At 37.1% G+C, this 24063-nt stretch overlaps 1 protein-coding gene across 4 annotated transcripts in view; it reads right to left on the bottom strand.

The window, feature by feature from the left end:
• Positions 1–11224: 11224 nt before the first annotated feature.
• Positions 11225–24063, bottom strand: part of NETO1 (neuropilin and tolloid like 1) — a 100317-nt gene continuing 87478 nt past the window's right edge. The window contains exons 9-11 of one of the 4 annotated variants that reach the window (XM_067698847.1): positions 22947–23505; positions 21909–21983; positions 11225–11832 (exon numbers count right to left, since the gene is read on the bottom strand). In XM_067698847.1, coding sequence (XP_067554948.1) covers positions 21923–21983; positions 22947–23505 — 620 coding nt within the window. In that variant the 3' untranslated portion in view covers positions 11225–11832; positions 21909–21922. Of the gene's footprint in view, positions 11833–15096; positions 21044–21908; positions 21984–22946; positions 23506–24063 lie in introns of those variants that run through there. The other 3 variants (XM_067698845.1, XM_067698844.1, XM_067698848.1) reach the window with 3 other exon arrangements.

The raw sequence follows: 24063 nt of genomic DNA, 5'->3' as shown, positions 1-24063 counted from the left end.
TCCCCTGTAATATATCTTCATTCACTCGTGAATTCTATAAACACTTGTAGGATATACTCTACATCAGAAGTTTTGCTGGGTTCTAGTGATAAAATATAAATAGGACCATCCCTTGTCTCAAATATTCAAATACAATGGCGAGAAATAATCAAGAAAATCCATCATTGCGAGGACAGGCTATTGTAGATTAATTCAAGCCTATGCGAGAAGAATAGAGAGGCAACTGCACCAGACTGAGAAAGTCAGGTGATTTCTGGAATGCAGGAAAGACACTGAATCTCTTCATGGTTGCCAAGAGTCAATCTGGAAGGAGAAGAAGGTAAGAGGACACGGAAGCCCTCAGATTAAAATAGAAGTTATTGTAATGCAGATGGGTTCTCCAAAATGCCAATTTGGCACCAGAAGATACTTAGGCCAGAAAGTTCTTCATCAAAAGGAAGGTGAATTAATCTAGCATGTCCGATTGGAAAACTTAGAGGTCTGAATGTCAGTAATGGTGATAGATGGGAAATAATATATGTGGTGACTGAGACAGGAAAGACCAAACTTCAAAGATACTTAAAGAGGAACTTATTTTGTTGAAAGTTGATCAACTGTAGTCTGAACTGATTGAAGCTCAAAGAAACATTAGGAAACCCTTGAAGCTTGCAGAACAAGAGATGGGAGGGTGGTGGTTAGCGTTAAGAGCAATGGGCAATTTTAAAGTGGATCCAGAAAACTCTGCCTAGCGAAAGTGACAGACATTTAGGTAATTTCCTGATTCACAGGCCAAGAGCATCGCTGATATTCGATAGGTTCAGATTAATCAGACCTCTGCTTCCTGCTCTTACTGGATAATTTCTCTCACACCAACCTTCCAAGCATCTGATCCTGTCCTTCCCACGCCCTTGCGGTGGCTTGTGTGAATACTCGATGACTTTCTTCTCCTCAGCAAGTGACTATAAGCCTCTCAGAGTCAGAGAACCATAGTTTTTTTGTTCCTCACTGTCTCTCTCGAGATCTGGCATGCTGTTCAGCAAAGGTTGAATTGCAAGAGTGAATGGTGAACTTCCCTGGCGGTCCAGTGGATAAGACTCTGCGCTTCCAAGGTAGGGGGCGTGGGATCGATCCCTGGTCAGGGAACGAGGATCCCACATGCCATGCAGCATGGCCAAAAAAAAAAAAAAGAGTGAATGGTGAGGGGTTATATCCATTTACAAGAAGGTAAGCTGAGCAAGTCCAGCACCGTGGAAATTAGACAACCTGGCTTCTGCTCACGGGCTGGTCTCACCTCTCAGGCGCAGTATCTGGAACTCTGTTCTCTTTTTCAACCACCAGCAGCAGGCCCTCCTTCTTGGAAAACCCTTGACAAGCCTGCTTACCTGGAAAACTAATTTTCCTTTGGCTGCCAGTTTAAGAGTCATTTAAGTGGCACAGGCCTCATGGCCAGGAAAACTGCATTTGATCCCTGCCTCTGCTGGAGAACAGGGTTGCCACTGCGAGTTCATAAGAAGGCGATGTATATAAAACAAACAGACCAATAACAGGCATGTAGGAAATATCTTTAAAATTTTCTTACGGAATTAGCTGCTTTTGCGATACTCAATTATATTTATATTGTACAAGTATAAATACACCTTCTATCTCTACATAGCTTGAATCTATGGCGCTGTAATTATCTATTTACTTGTCTTCCTCATGAGAACATGAATGTCCATATTTAAATTTCTAGGTGACAAGATAGGTGTCTGGCACAGAGTCTGCACTTTATAAATATTAATTTAATGTATGAAGCCATGATTGAAAGATTAAGTAGACATGTAAATATTTTTTTAAATATAAAACTGAGAAAATTTTTACATAAACACAATCAAATAACTTTACTGCAAAGCTTTATTATATATGTATAACATGTACATATATAATTACACATACATTATAATACTTCAGATATTTACCATATTTATTTTTTTGTTGCTAATCAAAAGTCAAACCAATAAACACTTAATTTTTACCAGGAGTCTGAGAAGCAGCACAGCAAAGTGTCAAACTGTCACGAAGCTGTGAAATCTATGGGTACAGCATTACTTCTATTTGTTAACGTTTTAGACTTTAAGTTTAGATTCATTGCAGAAGCAACATGTCAAATTATTTCAGGTTGGAAGACAGTACAAACAGTCACTTTATTCTGCAATGCTTTGGAAGAATGTGGGCAGGAGAGAAGAGATTTTTCTTCAGGAACGAAATTGAAAAGTTGAGTTTCTTGCTGCCAGTGACTGTATTCTCATATGTTTCTGAATACCTTCCTTATGAAGGAGGATCCAGGAAAAGACAGAAGGAATGACAGTGACCTAGCAGATCTCTAGAGTTAGAGGGAAAAAGCAAAACCACTGCTTGGTTTTCATCTAATAGTGTAGCTTGAGAGAATATATTGCCTGCAGGAAGATATGAAAATCAGCTGAAGCCTCAGGACCACGAGGTGGAGAACCAATCCCCACCTTTCAATGTCAAAGGTAGTTGGTGACAAGTAGCTGAGGGATTAAAAAATGTTAAGGGGGCTTCCCTGGTGGCGCAGTTGTTGAGCGTCCGCCTGCCGATGCAGGGGACACGGGTTCGTGCCCCGGTCCGGGAGGATCCCACGTGCCGCGGAGCGGCTGGGCCCGTGAGCCATGACCGCTGAGCCTGCGCGTCCGGAGCCTGTGCTCCGCAACAGGAGAGGCCACAACAGTGAGAGGCCCGCGTACCGCAAAAAAAAAAAAAAAAAAAATGTTAAGGGAAGACAGACTCAGGAAGCCAAAAGTTACTGAACAAAGCAATGAAATTAAAACGAAGTGTTTCTCCCAGGCTAAAGATAATTTAGAGAAAGCAGGAAGGAGGAGGGAGCAAAAAAGATATTTTAGAGAAAGGAGAAGGGGCTGGAAAGAGGGAGAGAGACAGCGGAGGGTAGTATGTGCTACTCTAAGTCTGGAGCTGTCACTGGTACTTTTAAACATGTTATTATATAATTTGCACAAAAACTCTATAAGGTGGGTATTTTTGTTCATTTTTCTTTTTTTTTTTTAACATATACTGACACTAAGATGCAGAGAGGGCAAGTAACCAGGAGAGCTATAAAGTTCACAGATATTTTGATCGTAAAGCTCGAATTCAATGTGTTGGATGACAAAAACCTTTCCGATTTCTATGATTTTTTTTTTTTTTTTTTTTGCCATACGCGGGCCTCTCACTGCTGTGGCCTCTCCCGTTGCGGAGCACAGGTTCCGGAAGCGCAGGCTCAGCGACCATGGCTCACGGGCCCAGCCTCTCCGCGGCATGTGGGATCTTCCCGGACCAGGGCACGAACCCGTGTCCCCTGCATCAGCAGGCGGACTCCCAACCACTGCTCCACCAGGGAAGCCCCTATGATTTTAATTAACCTTTTGAATAACACATTCCCATCCTTGAATGTCATTCTTAAAATGGGGATAACTTTCTGAAACATTCCTCCTTTACAGGATCAATTTTATAGAGAGGAGAGGAGGATTATGTCATTATCTCCAGCTGTTTGCTCCCTCTTTCTTTGTGAGATGATTTTACATCCCTCCCCACTGATTCTGGGTCTGGCCACGTGACAGGCTCGGCTGATGGAGTGCAAGTGCATGGGGCCTAAGACAAGACCAAGCAGAAGCGTCAGAAATAGCCTCCAGCTCGCTTGTTTTTTCCTCTCCCATGAGAACAGTGTATCTTCAGAAAGGGTTCCTCCCCCAGACTAGCTTCCAGGATGAGAGCGATGCGGAACAAAAGTGTAGGAGCTGACCCCCGCCTCTGACATGAAAGGAGAGTGAAAAATAAGAGTTTGTTTGCATGAGCCATCGAGTTCATGGGTCATAACTTACTGCTGCCAAGCTATTGCAGAAGAAAAATGCCCTGGTGCTGGAAATCACATGGATAAAGTTAACCATCTTGATGTCAGTCTAGAATATTTTAAATGCTCATTGGCCCCTTGATATGAAAAGAGAGAAGAAATTAAAACTAAGCATAGGGCTTCCCTGGTGGCACAGTGGTTGAGAGTCCACCTGCCGATGCAGAGGACACGGGTTCGAGCCCCAGTCTGGGAGGATCCCACATGCCGCAGAGCCGCTGGGCCCGTGAGCCATGGCCGCTGAGCCTGCGCGTCCGGAGCCTGTGCTCCGCAACGGGAGAGGCCACAACAGTGAGAAGCCCGCGTACCGCAAAAAACAAACAAACAAACAAAAAAAACTAAGCATAACTTCTTATTTAAAATATGTATCTATATCATTTGATGAATAATATAATGAATATATATTCATTCACCAAATATACGTTGTTAGCCCGCTATGTCCCTGGAGCTATGTTAGAGACTGTATGTGTACAGAGAGGTAATCAAAACATACCATAAATAGTGCCTGCCTTCTATGTTGTTTTCAGTCTATAGGGATGACTGTTTTCTATACTAATTGTTGGCATATTGGAGCAATGTTTATCTCAGTAGGGAGACGAGTCAAGGGATGTGGGCGTGAACACCACCCGATAGAAACACGAGGAACTGAGCACTGAAGACCAGTAACAGTGTTTTAGCCAAAATCAAGGTTAAACAACAGGGGTAAACAGGAAAAGTGGATCTTATAGAAGTTATAGCGTTAAGTAACCGAGATATAATTCTCCCAAGAACACAATAACAATTTCCTTTTTTTTTCTGAGATAATTGTTTTATTCTCTAGCTTTATACATTAACACTTGGCACGACCTTGTTGAACGTATGTGAAGGCAAACACCACCAGGTAGGTTTCCTCTTGGGCATTCGTGCAATTCATCACAGTCATTGTGATGATTGCAAAGGATTCAGCATTTCAAGTAAAAGAAGCAGAAACTAGGTGTTTTGGGCGTCATTTTAAGTGATATTCTTAATTGCAAGCATGCCGCTGATACGTTCTCCATGACACTGTGTGGGAAACGTTCACTACACATTTACCGTATTATAGACCTAGTTCTTTTTCATGCCATCTTTGGAAATACTGTACTCAGTATGTTGTATTTTGAATTCACGAATCAGTATTCACTTACATGTAACAAAACATTGTCTATAATCTGTTTTAGTCACAAAGAGGCAGCATGGTACATAACTATTTGATTAGATTATTAAGAGTCAAATTATATATTTCTGTATACATTGATAGTAACTCCATTCAATAATAACTTTGCAGCAGTATTATGGAGAAAGATTCTTTTATTCCTCGGAGACACAGATAGAATGGGAATAAGTAACACCGGCAATAGAGAGAAGGCTGTTAACCTTTATTTAGTGGATACTGATAGATGGGCCTGAATCTCATAATGGTAACTGCATTGAGCATTTAATAGCAGGTTTTGATTTCAAAAAACTTCCTCTGCATTAATCTTTATGACAGCATCAGTGACAGTGCTATCATTTTATATGTTTAGTTTGTATACTCTGCACACAAGAAAGTGTGTTTTTTTCCATCCTATATAGTTCAATATGCTTCTACTTGGTACACAGTAAGACCTTAGCTTTACAACCTATGATTTTAAAAATCCAGGCTTTTTAAATATGTGCTAACCTGAAAGTGTTATTTTCATGTTCTTGTACTACATTACCTATCACAAAAATTATACGTAATTTCTTATAAACTCAGTGCGCTCAAATGTTGTATGTTCTCAGTAAATGGTAGCTGTGTTAATAATAAAAGGTGAGATACATTCTCTAGAGCACAGACTTCAAAATATAGTCATATGTCATATACCGTTACTGTCAGCATATTGAAATCCTTAGTCTCCTTCCTAGATATTGATAAGAATGTTGTTACTGTTTCAGCTTTTATGGCATCAAAATCCTTTTGCATATTTGTGCACAGTTCCCCTCATGTCAAAGCCAAAGGCACCACTTGATCAGAAAACGCAATTAGGGAAACTTGTTCATTTTAGATGCACAGGCTTCCTCGAACATGTTGAATATTTCTCTGATGCTTTCTATTTTTGTTTCCCTACAGTTAACTGGGTTGCATTAAGCAAACTTATTGGAATATATATAATTTTAAAAATTTCAAGTGTATTCCACCCAATGAACATTCTTTTTCTTTCAGAAGAGAATCACTGCCCCTCTACTGGCAATACCAGTACACAGGACAAATCTTCCACTTGTATTTAGTCTGGGTTGAGTCAGGAAAGTAGAATTTCTATAGCATTATGAGAATAAGGCGTTTACTAGAGGAATTGGGGATTCCACAGATGTGAGAGGAGGTGAGGAGTACAGATCAGGAAGGCAGCAGCTGAAGGATTGAGGACATGTTCCGTAAGGACTTAGGACTGAAGCACTGGGGTCAGAGACAAGGCAGAGCTCTGGTCACCACCGCGGAGAAGTGGGAGCTTGTAGACATGGCCCAGAAGCCGCTGCATCTGCCCACCGGGACCTCCTGAGACGAATGACGCCCACGCCATTCCTCCTTCCAAATCCTATGTGAGTTCCTCTCATTGACAAACTCTAACCCTGAGCAAAAGAGGGAAGGAGTACTGTGAAACCTGGCTTCCAGTCCTAGTAGAGAGTGTTGCTTCATGAAAAACAGACAATCCAACTTAATTCCTATAAAGAGAAACCAAATAACTAACTCACTGTTGATGGGACAGTTAGTTTTCATAGAGATGAAGATGCATGCATATTATTTTGTTTTGTTTTGTTATTCTTTTTAACCCTCCCAATGGTTTTAAATCCTTTCCTTGACATTAGTCATATAGTGTCAATGAGCATCAATTCCCCAAGGAAAAGCATGGGGGTTACTTATATCCACCTTATAGTGAGGTTCTGAGAATTGAATTAGATAATGTATATCAAACAGTAGCACATCTCCGGGCCCGATACATGAAGTCATCATTTTGGTAGAAATGAGTTTGTCAGTGAGAAACGTCTGGGAGTCCCTGTATTTCTTAGCTCTGTGAACTGGATAAATCAGTTGACTTCTTTAAGACTCGGTTTGCTTACCTGTAAAATGGAGAATATAATAATATCTTCCTTCAGAATTACAGTCAGGATACCATTAAAGAAAACAATGTGTGTCCAAGAATCACTTTGTAGTTAACCTTATCTTATTTCATAGTAACTTGTCATTTTCAGGAAGAATGCTCACTCTGACATGAGAAAACTAGGTGTCTATTGTTGAGAAATCAGATCCTCCTAACAGATGCACGTGTTGTTTTGCCTTTGCTGTGACCAAGCTCCAGCTCCTGCCATAACCTAATCTGAGCACGGCCATCAGGTAAATTGAGAATACTCTATGGAAAGCAATGAATCCAGTCTGGTTCTGAAAGGGTTTTGTGGTCATTGCATTGTTGTTTTTCAAAAAGCACAATTTCTAAAATAACTTCTTAGATAATCTTTAGAGACATCCTTTCAGAGCTTGACAAGATTGAGCCGTCTATTTGCAAAGAATTGCACCAAGAAATGTAATGGTATCTGAAAAAAAAATACAAGCATATGAATTCAATCATTCTTGGTAAACTTTGAGAAGAATGTAAATCTCTAATCTTTTTTTTTCCAAGTCCATCATGAATAGTTGAAAGATTTCCCTGATTTAAAAAAAAAAAAACTAATAGAAAAAATGAAATGGTATACTCAAAATGTTTTGCAGCTCCTTTAAGCCTGACTGTGCCCTGCATGCACTTTTAAAATTCCTGCTTCTTATATATTTTTCTTTTCTTCACACTACACCCTTTTGGTCCAATACTTCCTTCACAAACTCACTCAAATTTGAATCATAATTGCATATGGATACTTTCTCTCAGTGTAGGTTGCTTTTTTCAAAAATTTTTAAATTAAGTTTTTCTCAGTGTAGATCACCCTAATATACACTCTCTACTTGTTCATCTTGATTCTCTTAGCCTACTAGCATTAGCTTGCCCTACGGTTATTCCTCTTATTATGGAAAAGTTTTTCATTCCACCAAAAAGTGTTAATTATGCATCCAGCATATTCCAGGAATGATGCTATCTTCTGGGGTTACAAAAAGTGAAAAAAGTTTCTTCTTTCCCTCAAAAAGCTGGTACACCAGTAGGAAGAAAAAATATTAAAATAAGCAATTTAATTAATTATTTAATTATATATGTTACGGTAGACTTCTACTTCCAGAGAGAGAGTAAGACCAAATATTTATCTTCCCTCTCTACCAATCCACTGAATAATGAATGGCATAGGAAAAGAAGTTTACACTGAAAGCAAGACTATAAACAGGTAATAATTCCTATTTAAGGAATATTAGAAAGTGTAAGTTAATGATAGGATTTGTCAGCGATGGGCACTCATGTGAGATTTGCCAAATGGGAGAGACTCCTCCAAAGACATACAGCCGGAGGCGTGGGTGTGTAATGATATTCTACATGTGCAGGCATGTTTTTCAGAACTCCCCTCCTCAGTCTGCTTCCGTAGACGCCAATGGTTTTGTAGGGTTATCCAGAGAGTCTTGAGAGTTGCAGAATCTTCTAGACATCAGAGCTCCTTTGGTGCTTCAGGCTGAGACCTTTGGTGAAACTTCTCTGAACTCTGCTCCTTCAGGTTTTTCCACAGCTTATTTAAGACCTTAATTCCTAGCGATGTCTTTCATGGCTTGGATACTTCAAGTGGCTTTGATTCTCCTGACTCTCCCTGACAGGTCACCACACTCTGTCCTCTCTCACCTGCACTGTCGATGCACTAATGCCTTTGCCTCTCACTGACCTTAACACTGACGCTTGTATAAACTATTCTCAGCACGGCAACAGAGGAGACCAGGTAGAGCTTAGCCATATTCGGCTCTCTTAAAACCCTTCAGCCCCTTCCCATTTCTGTCCGAATAAACTTCAGTTTCTTAAGGTTTGCTTGATCATCCCTATCTGATCTCATGCCCACCTGCTTCTCCCTTTATCTCTTACTGCTGTCACTCTCTCACTCCATTCCTCCCGCACCGTCCTCTCAAACATACCAGGCAAACTTCTTCTGAACTCCAGGAAACATCCTCCCTCAGATATTCACAGCTCACTATTTTGCTTCTTTAAGCCTTTGGTCAAACATTACACTACCAGAGATGCTCATGTCTTTTCCTCATCAAATACCAATTCTGTATCTCAACACTCTCTGTCCCCCCAGTATGCCTAATTCTTTGGGCAAGGCACATTCATAACATGACAAATGGTTTTTTATCATTATTGTTTGTCCTTTACTGTATGTTTCCTTTAACTAGATTGCATGACACAAAAGAGTGAATATTTTTATCTGTTTTGTGACTAAAACAGTTTCATGCACCTAGTTGCTTGCAATCCATATTTATTAAATGAGTTGCTATTGTTTATGTTATGTTTGTTGAATAAATTAACAATGCCCCTGATAACTGCCAAGACGAGCCAAAGGAGCATACAGCTTAGGCACTGAGCTTCTTGGAACTCCAAAAAGTTCCAAGAAGGAACTGCAGGAAACTCCTTGATACAGCAAAAAGGGTCAGACTCTCAAATCAGACATACAAGAATCACGTGTTACACAGGATCAAAATTCACTAATACTTCAAAGGATACAGGTAATTATGAGTTGAGGGTAAAGCGTGTGGAAGTCCTGTGATGCAAACACAAGACTCTCGGCCCTTTATAGCTGCTGTGGGACCACCCAACACAGTTTAAGCATAGGACCTCTCTAAGGGGGCCATGTAGGGCATCGCTTACTGAGAGAGAGATTTCAGTTAGGAAACATTGCCATGTATTACTTAGATAGTCACGTGCTGACTCTGACAGTGTTTAGCAGGTTTTGTACCATAAATCCATAAACTGTAAATACATTTATCACAAGCAACCTAGACAGTGCAATGCGTCATGCTACAATCATTCCACAGATGAAGATTATTCCCCATTATTTTTCTGCAGTGATTCTCATCAGGAATTCCTAAAGCATGTTTTCAAGGAGAATTGGCTGTTATTTCTATCTTTTATTCCTTGTCTCTCCTCTGTCTGTGCTCACTAGGTTAGGAAGAGTGGTTTTAAGTTAGTGGCTAACATTTTATTTCCCATTTCTTAAAATTAAGAAGTGGGTAATCAATGAGAAGCAAAGTGATGCGTGGTTAAGCCTATAGTTTCTTTATCTAGACCTCCAAAGTTTAAATCCAGGCCTTACAATTTATTAGTTACATGAGATTGGGTATTTTATGTAACTTCTTGGATTCCATTTTCACATCTATAAAATAAAGCTAATAATAACTACTTTATAAGGTTGTTATGAGGATTGACTGGATAAATACCTGTAAAATATTTAGAACAGTGTTTCACACAAGTTGAACACTCAACCATGGTTTCTTATTTTTAATACTTTAACACAGAGCTACACTTTCGCTGGTCATTGCTCTTTTGAGACAAAGCTCTTGTTCTTTGTACCTTCAGAAATGGCTAAGTTGGCTAGACTCACTAAGAAAACCAGAATATGTACAGGTGGGTGTTCTAGGAAAAATCCAAATTTGAGTAGTATTGAGAATATTTTTTTGTATGAAAGGAGTTTATCATAACAAGCTCTAGTTTCATCTAATTAAGCCAGAAAAATGGATCTTTCCTTCTGGATAGTCACAAACTGCAGGGACTCAAAATTTAACAGACCCCAGACGGAGTCAAATTACTCAATGCACCTGTCAGCCACATGTATTTGTCTCTCTGTTTCCTTGAGATAAAAGTTTGATGGTGGTTGACTTTACAAAGATTAAAATTCTTATCACTAGGTGATTAGATTTGAAGTCATTCCCTGTGAAAAACTGAAGTTAGAAAATTTTAACTTTCTAAGTTCTGCGGCTGATTAGTTAGAATTTAAGTTATTAACCCTCCTAGAAAATGTTCTGAAACGTCTAATAGACCAGGGTAGGGTCTCCAGGCTCTCCTGAAGGCACTGGCCAACCATTTTAAAAAGGGCTTTACTCCCAGAGAATAAAGAAAAAATGTAAAGTCCATAGGAATTGATTTTGGTCCACATAAATAAATTAAGAAGAGTTGACTGGATGGAGCTGTTTAGGTCAGGAATATAAATTAGAAAGAGGACCCATGATGCTTTTTCATTTCACCGTCATTTTAATATAGCTGTTATTCTCCCTTTTAAATCCCCAGGAGAACTGAGGAATACCCACCCCATGAAAGGGAACACTTGCTCATCATAAACATGTATATCTGTTCTCATATAGAATTGAATGTCTCATGCTATAGAACTAATATTCCAGAAATAATTTAGCCAAACACTTCATTCTTGTGTGAAATTTAATTAGGCAAAGTTGTCATAAGTTCAGTAAAAGAATCTCAGGGAAGAATTTTAAAACGCCCTTAGCAAGGAAAAACATTCCAGTTAAAATCAATCATAATCCTCGGGTCAGGAAAACAGAAGACATGGTAGATATATCAACAGAGAGACTGTGATCCTGGGAATCCGTTACACAGGTTTGGAAGACTGGAAAAATGAAGAGGGAATAAGGAGATGGCCGATATTAAGCCATACAGAGCCTGGCTTGCTCTCGGACTGAGGAAACAACGGAAATGAATGGAAGTTTTCAGAATCTAGAGTCCAGAAGGAGTCCTTCCATAGCAGGGCTCAGAGCTCTGAGGAGGACACGCCAAGCTGGTGCAGATGCTTCTGCGGGGGAGCTTGGAGGCTTGGTCTCCGAGAGCTGAAGGAGGCTGGAGGCTGCCGGTGAATCCAAGTTCTGTTTCTTAGAGGATGCTGACAGGAACAGGAGGCAAACATAAAAGTGTTTCAGGTCCTCATCTGTCTTCGTATCCTCCTCTACTGCCCTCTGTTAGGAGACCTGAACAGGGATCAGCTGGCAGAGGGAACGATTCCTTTGCAGAGTCCCAGCCCTACCAATTCAGAGCAGAGTCGATTTGAAGATGAGATATAACTTCTTACCAACCAGCACAGTCCTTCAAAAAATGATGCCTGTTTACAAGTTACTAAAGGATGAGCACAGGCTCAGGAAATATCTATATGTATCGTATAAAAGTCTCAACATAGCTGGGAGAAAAACCTTAGCTATAAAAAAGGAGTACTTGTAGAGAGAGAAGGCGTTTTCTCACAAGTGCATTAATATTTTATAAAATACTTCAATATTATCAATTAACAAGAGTTCATTACTCTTTTTTTTTTTTAACACAAAAAGACTGTCCTTTCAGAAAGTTGGGCGAGTATATTGTATGAAACTATGTTCATAGTATCCATCTTAACAAGAATGATCTACTTGGAAAAGCTGCCACTTAAAGAGTGATTTTTAAAAAAGACAGTTTTATTCATAAAGTTAGCATATGTAAGAATATAAAAATCTAGAGAGACCCATGGTTTGTAAGTATACTGAATTGATATGTATGTCAAGCAATTCTGTTTAAATGTTATTCTAAATTAGTGTGTTCTAAAACTTACCATTCTTGTATTTTGTGTATGTTTATTTTGAAAACACAACCTGCAAATTAAACTTTTTTTAAAAAAGGAGAAAGATAATGTGCCCATAACAATGGTTATTAAACCACACTTCTTTAAGTTTACTTTTGAATCTGGCCTAATTCTGTAGTTTCTAGAAGGAAAGGCTAAGGAACGTAAGCCACGTGTCAGGTCAGGACAGCGCTTCTCTGCGACAAGTAGAAGAATGTATTTATTTATTTAAATGTAACTTTTGTACTCATTTGCTCACCTAAGCAGAGCCATATTGACTATGCACTTAACAATTATTTTGAAGGATCCCCAAATTGCTCGTTCCTGATGCCTACTTTCAAATCCTTAAATTCTAGAAATTAGCAGTTCTCAGTTACACATCATTAATAGCATATCTGTGTTGATGTCTTTTCCAGTGTCAACCTCATTTATGCCAGGTGGTGGCACACTAAGAGCTAAGAGGCAAAGGCTAACCTCATTCTCTCCCACCTACTAACCCCTACGCTCCTTCCATCTGGTCCTGTCCTAAACTGATGTCACCTCTGAAAGGTGAGGGCTTCTCCCGAGTTGTCTAAACCCAGGGTTGATCACGGAGGTAGAGAAGTCCACTTCTGTCAGCAATGACTGGTTCACAGATGGACAAAAGTCAGGCATAGAGGAGACATTTTGCCCACTCTGGAGTACAAACTAGTAAGACACAAATGTGAAAACCAGAGCCCCTATATTGGTACCACCAATTTCATGTTGTTTGTTTCTGGATGGTGTCATCTCTGATTTTCAGAGCAACTTTCATTATTGGGTATAGACTCTCTATTTTAAGGATAAAGGAAGCGAAGCTCAAAGGATTCCAACTACGTCCTTAAGAGCAAGTGAGAAGTATGAGGTGAAACTAAAATTTGAAATTGTCCTGTTGAAAAGCTATTTTCACTGCATTACACCACATTTTTATACCATAATTATGGTTATGAGACTGCAGTTATCTACGTACCTATCTATTTCCTTGCTTATCCCACTATTAGGCTATCATGCAAATGTATACCAAACAGTTGTCTGGGATTGAAAAACAGAATTTTCTGTCAAGTGTTAGTATTTCTGTTTGACTAGGGCTTTTGGGATCACTTAGGAGCTCTGGAGTTCAATACTGTTCAATAAGATGATGCAATAAACTAAGCACTGGGGAAGAATGTCATTCAAGTGAAATAAGAATCCGTGGACTCTGGAAGTCATACATTTCACTGTGGACAAGAGGAGGCTGGAAGTTATTTTTCATTACTGCTCTGTATAGGTGATACATTTGTCCCATGTCCATTATAAAATGAAGTTTACACATGACTTAGGAAAAATGATTTATTTATAATGTATCATAGGGTATAAAAAGTATCTTCCAATGCATTGTCATTTGGTCCTCAAAAGCTATAGGGTGGAGAGAAGTTGCTATAATACATATTTTTACAGATGAGAAAACACAGAAGTATGGGGTTTCTATGAATACATATCAACTTATTTCAGTGAAACATACTATATTGAATATTAAAGAGTTGTATTCATAGCAGTAGGATTGCTGGCTGATTCTGGGGTTAATCAGCTTGAGTTCAGACCTGGATGTATCATTTTTTATTGTGCAATCTTAGAAAAGCTACCAAAACTCTCTTCAGTTTCCTTATAGGTACAATGGAATAACAATAAAACAACCATAACAACAAGTATTATTATTATTCATAATAATAATAATTGCTAAGATGACTAAAGGAATACTTACATGAAAAACTCGCAGAATGGTGTTTAGCATACAACACTCAGTATTTTGGCTAGTTACCCAACCATGATCTTGAAATAATAAAAAAATGGTGGAAAATAAATAGAAAGACAGATATTTCTGGATATCTAACAATCCATCGGTTATTCTTTTTTAATATCTTGTGTCTGTATTGTTTTGATTTCCTTTATTTATTCCAGTTTCACTCAGTTTAGCAAATACACTGCTGTCAGAGGATTCTACTTATAGTTTTTCAGCCCAACTTTGCTAAGAGACATTAAAATGCTTTTTTGACTAAAACGTGAAGTCTTTTGGATGGCATTACCTGCACTCAGAGATCATGATGTAAACGCCAACCTGCTCTTCCAACTATATTGACTATTATTCCTTTTGTCTAATCCTATGCTCCAGCCATCTCAAATATTTACATGGCCTTGGGAGACTACTCTCTGCGCTAACTTCTCTAGGTGGAAATCTCTCCTTGCTCCACCACTGACAATGTTTCTCAATCTTCAAGACCTGCTTAGAAGAACAACTATTCATCAAGCATCTCTTGATCTCTCTGAGAATACATTTTACCCCCTTATCTATGCTACTGACTTCTTTATTATAAAACATTCTCAGTATTGTATTCTCTTGACAGTTGAATATATTTCATCTTCCATGCCAGATTAGCAGGAAGCAACTAATTAGCTTTTCAAGATGGAAAGCTTAGCAAATAATTTTGAGCTTCATTTTCGTTATTGAGCTCCGCTAAGAACGCTTCCTTCTATAAGGCTCCATAATTATGCTTCCCACTAGTGCGTCACCTTTTATTTTCATCCCCAAAGCACTTAGGAAGAATCCTGGTATATAGATTGTGCAGGCTCAAGAAAAACGCTGGCTCTATTGATATTAAACTTAACTCAGGAGAAAGCGAATAAAGAGCACAAATTTTACAATGTGATGTAATAAGGAAAATTTTATTTTAAATAATTTATATGCTATGTTTTTGACCACTTTTACATTTTGTGTCTAGATATGTGTCTATTAAGAAGAGGGCAAAAAAATTTTTTTTTTCCAAAGAATGAACCAATGTAAAACGACATGCTTCAGAGTTTGGAGAGGTGATAGAAGTTGGGGATAAACAGGAACATGTTGGCTGCACAATTATGGACGCAAAGAAGTGGTTTAACTTTATGATCATACTAGTGCAGGAGTAAGAACCTTCTGGAAACCAGCCCTAGTAAGTTTGAAGTCTGAGGAATTAAAGGCATACTAAGAAGGCATTTACTTCTTTAATAACACATAAGAAAGTACAGAACCAGAGGCCATAATAAAAAAAAAAAGCTGAGATGTTACAAGTGCCTGACGTCAGTCACCTAGATTTGTTATTTCTATCACACTGTTGGGTTTATCTGAATAATAAAATTCAGTTAAGAAATCCGTAGTACAATTTAAACAAACTCATTAATAGAATTAATCAGGATAATTCTATATTAGCAAAGCGCTCTGATTTGTTGAACAAGATTATTTATAAAAACCCATTTCTGGCTATTTTAATAATATATTTTATTCTGCTACTTAATTCCACCTTTAAGAGAGCAACGGGAATTATTAATTAAATGGATAAGAAACTGATAATTAATTCAAGTCTGATTTTAAAAATTATTTTATCTATTTGACAATTTTTTGGATGGACCCTCTGGGCCATGAGTATGATCCCAAAAATGAGCCAAAGGAAGAAGAATGCACAGGTAGGCATGATACAGAAACTAACTCGCTTCAGCGAAGTTGGACAAAACTGAGACTCAAATCATATGCATTTCGCATTCAGAATATTTTCATGATTTTATTTATTTAACCTCCCTCCAGAGTTGGAATCTGACAGGATTCATTTTCATCATTGAAATATACAAATTTCAAAAGAAGATAAAATGCTATTATTTATTTTACCACCAGAAGATAAATAATTTGTCATTACTTTAATTAAGGAATAGGAATCATCATATTTTGTTATTTATTAAGATATGCTTAGGTTGAGGAAAATCCATTTGTGGAATTTTAAAAATGCTATCAAATTTGAGGAAAAGCCAAATTCCTAAATGAAAAATAGAGAAAAAGTTGATTCAATATTAAGTGAATATTTAAGAAATGTCAAAGACCTAACTTTATTAAATGCTAAGAATAAGGGTTTATGGAGTCATTGAAATAATTTTGGTGAAAAAATAATGCAAAACAGAAAAGCCAGCATCTTCACAATGTGGTCTGTTCTCCTTTAAAAGCCCAAAGACATTGATCTCCAATTAAGTTTACAGCCACATTTTAATTATCTAATCAAATGGAATTGAATTATGGTAAATCAAATATTACACATGTCTATCTTCCAATATGATGCATAAAAATGGCTTGTGTGTATAATCAGGTACACAAAAACCATAATTCCAAATCAACATGCCAACCTTGAATTAGGCAACTAAAATGCACTTGGACAGAAGTAAAAAGCTTAATTCAGGGTTTCATAGGTGTTGCACATAATCATGATATGCCTCCCAGATTTTGAAAGTGAATTCAAACATAGGGAAATGAAACAAAACCAGCTATTTTCAAATTAACTAACATGGTGTGTAATTACGCTATCAGAAAGCATCTTATGAGATTAATAAAGCACTCGTGTGAGTAATATTTGAATTCACTTTATCAAAAAATATAACTATTTATTAAAATAACTTATTTGAAACATCTTGAAAGTCTTGAAATGTCTCATGCCATATCTACATGTGTCTCTCCACTTGAATATAAACCAAAGTTTGATATGCAGGTGACAGGGTCTGATGTAGCCAGTAAACAGGAATTTTTAATGTGTTGGTAGATTTCAATACTGGCTTTTAAAGACCTTCCTTCAGGAAACCCCCAGGCAACACGGAGCCCCTACACACTCAAGATCCAGCATCTAGAGTTGAGGCAGAGACAACAGGAGGCTTCCAGGCCTCAGAGCCATCACTATCTTGCTTTCTGATTAGGCAATGCCCAATTATACGTTGAGTTATACATTCTCAGTATTACCACTGAAGAGGCCTATTCTTCATTTCAATATTTTTGTTTTCCTATGGAGCTGTTGTGTATTAAATGTGTGTAAGCAATCGATCTTTATCATTATACTTAATGTAGTTGGATTTATTTTTTAAGTCCTTGATTTCTGGTGCAAATAGCCTTTCAGCAGTGAACCAGCAGGTCAGAAGCATTCTGCTTCTTTAGGAAGAACTGGAAAGATGAAAGTTCTGTGGACAGCTGAAAGGACAGTGGATAGTAAGTGGTTCACATGTATATCATCCTTTCTGAGATTATTCATTCAAAGTGTACAGGGTCTTATGAAGATTTCTAAATAGAGACAGTAATATAAAACATGGCTAATCACTTTAAAAAGTCTCTGGATGCATCAACTTTGAAGTAAAAGGAATGACAATAGGCATGATAATAAAAGAATTAGTCAAGTCAAACAAAAAAGGTTAAATTTCAACATAATGTATATAAAATATATAGCAAACAACAGAAAATAATCTTTCTTTATAATGTTTGATATATTTTTTCTATTTACCAGTTTATCAGATTCTGTGGATTGACATTTTTTCAATACAGACGATTCAGAATTGCTATGATAATTAATTTTTCTATCAGAAAATTTTTTCTTTCCCATTTATTTGTTTCTGTAGCACATGTGAAGTTGGATTCCTAACAGGGATGTATGTGAATAACTCATCTATTGGCTTTGTGGCGCTTGCTTGAGTTACCAGGTTGGCATTGTGATAGACCAGATGGCTTTGTGTTTGTAGGACAAAATTCTGTAGAATTCAGCCATTTGGGAAATGCTGGTAAGCAGATTTACAGTAATCTGAGTTTAGAAATTATTTTCTGAGAATACACATTCCGTATTTTAAAAGTACCCACTCACTAAATCAAACTTTATAGAGTATGTAATTCAACAGCAATTAATTATAATATTATTTTCCTTTATTTATATTAAACACACCATGATTAGTAAGCTTTCAGGAATCATATATGTGCCTGAGTATAAGGACAACTCAGAATTGTGTTATTTGGGTCATAAAAGGGCTTGTGATTTTAAAGCACTTAAAAAAGACTTTCCTATTCTAAAAGGAGAATATATTCCATAAAGTTTTTTTTTCTGTTATACTCACAGTCATGGTTTATTACAGTCTGTACCACATTAACTGATTGCCTTTGGGGATGGAAGTAGGACAGAGAAGAGCTTCCCTGGCACGCTTAAAGGAATTTAGTTACTGGCTTCACAAGCCCACATTTTAAAGATGATCTTAGCTTTCTGGATCTGCTACTGTTTGCTTCCAATTGTGGATTTTTAGTTCTGAGGGGGAAAAAATAAGAACTCAATTTGTATGTTAGCTGGTTAATGGTCTCCTAAAGCATCCTTATAAAAAAAATAGAACATTGATTGATGATAAAATCATCTTGATTCCCTGCCCCCATGCATCTGACATCTTGTGACTGTCTGTTTTACAGGAATGGCAGGTTTTGCAGCAATCGTTGCATATGGATTATATAAATTGAAGAGCAGGGGCAATACTAAAGTGTCTATTCACCCGATCCACATGCGCGTGGCAGCCCAAGGCTTTGTTGTGGGAGCAATGACTCTGGGTATGTTCCTACAGGATATCTCAAATTTGTGGTTCCCCATTAATGGATTTCTTTGTAAATAAAACAAGATAGATACTTTTAGCTGACTTTGAAGCAGTTTGCAAATATCACTTATATTCATTTTCACATAAAAACTGAATTAATAAAAATAGTTCAAGCAGTGACATAGTTTTACTGTCTATGGTAAAATCTTACTAAGGTTTTAAAGAAAGAAAGAAAAGAGAGTACTGTCTTTCACTGAGTTTATAATTTTGTTGAAGAGTCTAGATATGTAAATAGGATTGGTAATAAGATCCAACATCTGGGAGAGACATGATTCCTGTTTTATTGAGTTTTTGAAGGTGGAAAAGATATTACATGCTTTTATGGGCTTTATAATTAATTGACTTTATCTGGTATTATACAGCAAGAGTAACTCCTTTTAAAGTTGCCAGATAAATATTGACATTTTAGCAGTCTGAGCTAGTCATTCTGGCCTTGAGATACTTGGGAAAGTGTGTAAAAAGAATTTTAGAAATTTGAATTGTTTAAGAAAGCAAGAGTGAGGGCCTTGGTCCCCTTGTAAGTATCGTACACCAGCAAGGGTGCTACTTTTAACTACTTTATGAACTGTTTTTAATTTTCTAATACTGAAAAAAATATTTAAATGCTTAACTAGCATTCTTTTTCTTTAGGTGTGGGCTATTCCATGCATCGAGAATTCTGGGCAAAACCTAAACCTTAGAAGAGGAGAGGCTGTCTTGGTCTCGGTGGCGCTTGCTTTAGTTAGACATCTCATATTGAGGTTATATGTTTATGTTGAAAATACATTCTGTGGGTCAGACAATAACATGGTAATTTGAATACTGGCTCCCTTTCTTGCAGGCTGGATTTGCCTGCTGACCAAGCTACTGGTGACTAGTTCACCAGCTACGTCATTCAGATTAGCACAAAAACGTGGCACTTTTAAATGTGCTTGAGAGTGGTACAATGTCCACTTTCTTAAACTCTTCTGATAAAATTAGTTGTAAAGAGGACAGTATGCCAATCCTGAAAATGCTCCCAGTTGCTGCAGTATATCAGACACTTTTGATGTAATGTAGAAATCCTATTGACCCCAGGTAATTTAACTCTTTCTGACAGCCTTGTGGACGGAGTACTCCATAAAGTTTTAGAAATCAAATTTTGAAGAAGTATGTCTTAATACTAAAGGACATCCTGTAGCCTAAAGTGTGGAAAGAGTAGATATAAAGTGTGTACTTACGTAAGTCAGTTTTTATCACTCTAATAGACGAAAGCATTTCTCTTAACTCAAGTTAGGAAATTATTATACATTTTTATATATCTTTATATAAAAAGTTACAAGTAGCAAGCGTATGACACAAGGAAGTGGAAGAGTAACAGCAGTATTGGAGAATGCATGCTTTTTACAATGTGTCTAATAAAAATGACATTTTTCCAATTCAAATATCCAGTGCTGACATGCAGGGTATTTTCTCAAACTGTCAATCAATCATATTGCTAAGTGCTTAATCAAAAATCATTTCTACTGAAGGGTATGAACGGTAAAATACCTGATTTCAAAACTATCTCTGAAACTCGGTATCTTCCTTTGATTTTCTTTTAAAAAGAAAGGAAATGGGGGTATATAGGAAAGACGAAAAATGAGATTTTTCTTATTGCAATCCAGTAATTTTACTCGGTACTTTGGGCTGCATTTAATCTTAACACAACAACAGACGTTTATAGTCCATAAAACCTCTAGCTGGTGTTTCCATGGTCCACATTCTCACTTTTCACTGTAGCATGTTCAAAATCACTCAGGAACGCACTATTCTCAAGCAGTCTATATAATGAAAACAATGTACATGTAACACAAAGTTCATCCAAAATTGTGTTTTTTCACATATCACACAATGTACAATTATCTAACAAAGACATAAAACAACATAGAAACAAAGCGAAACTGACAGTAAAAATAAAGTTGGGATAGTCTTAAACAGGAACTAATTTCTTCAAGTGTCCAGTAAATCTCAAAATGTATTTAAAAACTAAGGAGCACTTGGTGGCCAGCAACCAAATTACGAAATGAACATATCATTGTGCAGCGGGTATGTCTTGCTGAAGGGATAACAAATGTCTGTAATTCTTAAGTTTGGATAAAGGCAGTGGAATGAATTTAGAAATATGTCCACTTTTCACAATTCACTATAGAATTTTCTTTTCACAGTCCCCATGTTTGTATAAATAGTTCTTGTCTGAAAATAAAACACAGTTAAAACATTTTCTCCCGATGAAATATGCACACAACTACACCAACTTATCAAAGTAGTATAGAGCATGGAAATGCATTCACTAATTCAAGAATAATTGATAGGTTTGAAGAGTTTTGAAGAGATTAACCGTCAAGCAAATTTAATTGGAGACAAATTAGTCTAATAGAGATATAGACTCTAAGTGCTAAAAATAAAGCCATTATGGTACCCGATGACAAAACAGATGTACACATAGACAACTGCTATTTATGGAACATTTTACATTATCAAGCATTCAAATTTTATATTATAAAATTTGACATAACATGCTGTATTTAATTTTGATGAAATAAGCTGCATGTTCATGCAAAAATAAGAGGGCACAAACTGTACAAGTACCACAGAATGCTTAGTGTGTGAGTTTTGAGTAGAATGTTGCCAAATTCAATCAATACCATTATTACCAGTTTTATGTACTGACTTCAGTTATATTGAGACAGTATTCAATTTTTTTAACTTATGAAAACCTTGGGTTTCTTCTGGTATTTCTTTTAAGGCTTCACCAATTTTTGTATCTTTACCTTAAGATAGATAAAATTTAACTTATTAACATCCTTTTCAATAGCATTGTAGTACAATGCTTGATGGTAAGAATATTCACATTTATTTTAAAGATACGTATACTAAGAATATCCTTCCATCAGCATTGAATCCCGTATATTTCTAATTGTGAAATGCTATGAAACACATATCTCAAGAAAGAATGAATAAATAGCACATTCCCTAAAAAACTACAAGACAAGTTCAACAGAACAAAACAAAACAGAGTACGACAAAGTCGGAGAAGGAACCAAGGGCATTTGCTTACCTTGAATTTTCTTTTTAGACCCTAGTTGTGTTGTATTCAGATTCATGTTTGCTTAGAGACCCAATGAGGCAGAACCTGGAATGTTATGGCTATTTCATTCAACAAAGTAATATTTTCACAAAAAATAAATAAGCACACATTTACTTAAAAGCATTCCTAAAAATTCATAAAACTGTGGAAGTAAAATTTTTTCCATCAGCATGCAAAAATATTAAATCAACTAAAAGTAGTTTAGGTTTTGAGACTATATACTGAATTGAGGAATTACGTACATTTACAAAATAAACTAAATGCTAGTAAGCATGCAAAACAAAACATAGGAAGATTGGATTTGGGAATTGGAAATAATATTTTTCTCAATTTAAATCTTCTTTCCTCAAGACTTTTACTAATTTTAGGCCTAGTAATACAATATAGATAATATTGTCTCCATATTAAAAGAAAACTGTTTCTACTAATCCTCGCTACATTTAAATATCAATGTTTACTTGTTTTAGCATACCATGCTATCATATGCAATTTGTAATGTAAGTATTATGTGATATGTGGAAAAAAGTGTTTTAACTTTCATACCAAAAATATAATGCATTATATTGCAAAATATGTTATTTTTACATTAAAATTATTCAACAAGATGGGTTAACCATCTTGGTAAGGCAATTATTTCCAAATATCATCTCGTATCTTAAAATCTATAAATATTGATTGGAGCAACATTTATGACCACATGGAAGCAAATTAGCCATAAAAATTAGAGCCATAATTTTTATAGAAATAAATATTATATCTGTATAGAAATAAATGAAATCTCTTTGGTCTGTGTGTGCTCACACACATACACGTATGTACACAGACGGGATCTAGGAAAAGTACGCAGAGCACGGAAAAAGGAAAAGAAGAGGCAAAAGTTGAAATCCTATGCTTTAAGTCATTAATAAAAAGAGAAACTGAAAAATGAAGACAAAATAGAACACAACATTCTGGAAGCATTTCAGTCTTCAGGTTATAGTTTTCATCAAAAAATCTAGAGATACTGACCGCTGGACGGCTTTATCGTGTCGGGACAGCCTGTGACTCGTGGTCGGCACCTCGTCAATCTCATCGATGTCACAGGCATCTGCAGCATCTTGGGAGTAGTTGTGTTTCATGACGAGGATACTTCTTCTGTTCACAGGTGGGATGAGGGGTTTGACGGGCTGTGGGGACATCTCTGTCAAGACAGAAGCATCTCTTGTGCTGAGGTTGCTGCGGCTGCCTTTCGTACTGGACAGTTGTGATCCACAGTGATGGTCATGAATGCATTTGGAAGAGGACCTCCTCAGTTTATGGTAGTTTTCAAAGTCATCGGCCACATCTGCAAAGTCAGCTGTAGCTCCTGTCCCTCTGAGGGTGCATACCTCGTAATGAGGAGGTTCCAACACCTCCTGGAAAACTGTCTGGTCAAAGTCCGATTTCCTTTGGACATATTTTTTACGAGGCTGTTTGATCTGCACAATGACAGAAATGATAATAAGGATGATCACAATGCAGGAAGTCACGCCAATGACAGTCCCACTGGTGTTGGTCAGCTGGTCCAGCAGACTGGCTTTCCTCTTTTCTACACGTTGAGGAGAGTGAAAACAACAAACAAAACAAGAAACAACCCACCACGCGTTAATATGGTAGTCAGACGTACGTGGAGAACTTTAAATGAAACAGGCTGAGCATAAAACTTTCACTGTCTTAAACATAAACAAGTCTTTAAAAAGAAACAAAATGTTTCACTTTTCACAAGAACCCTATCTTCTAGCCTTAGAAACGGCTCTCCCGTTGCACAGCATCCCTACTTTAAATGTAAATATATGTTTTGAAGAAGGTCTTATAAAACCTTTAGGATGTCATTTGCGAATCAATTGGTAATGGTAAAAACATTTCTCTTGGTATAAGAAACCCCACAAACTCTGCTAATGGGAACATGAATATACCTAAATTGTTTTGAACTTATTCCTGATGTGGATAACTGAAGTCTAAGTAATAGTATTCTGATACCAGAAGGTGATTACACTTTAAGACAGACACTTCCGGGATGTTGGCATGAGGGCTTCTGTGGGTCTTTCCCCATCATCGTAAAAGTTAAAAAAAAAATAGCATTTAAGGTTTCTGGAAATTGTCTTAA

This window comes from Pseudorca crassidens, chromosome 12 (assembly GCF_039906515.1).
Source record: "Pseudorca crassidens isolate mPseCra1 chromosome 12, mPseCra1.hap1, whole genome shotgun sequence".
Classification (NCBI taxonomy): Eukaryota; Metazoa; Chordata; class Mammalia; order Artiodactyla; family Delphinidae; genus Pseudorca; species Pseudorca crassidens.
This window is presented reverse-complemented; position numbering and strand designations above follow the sequence as displayed.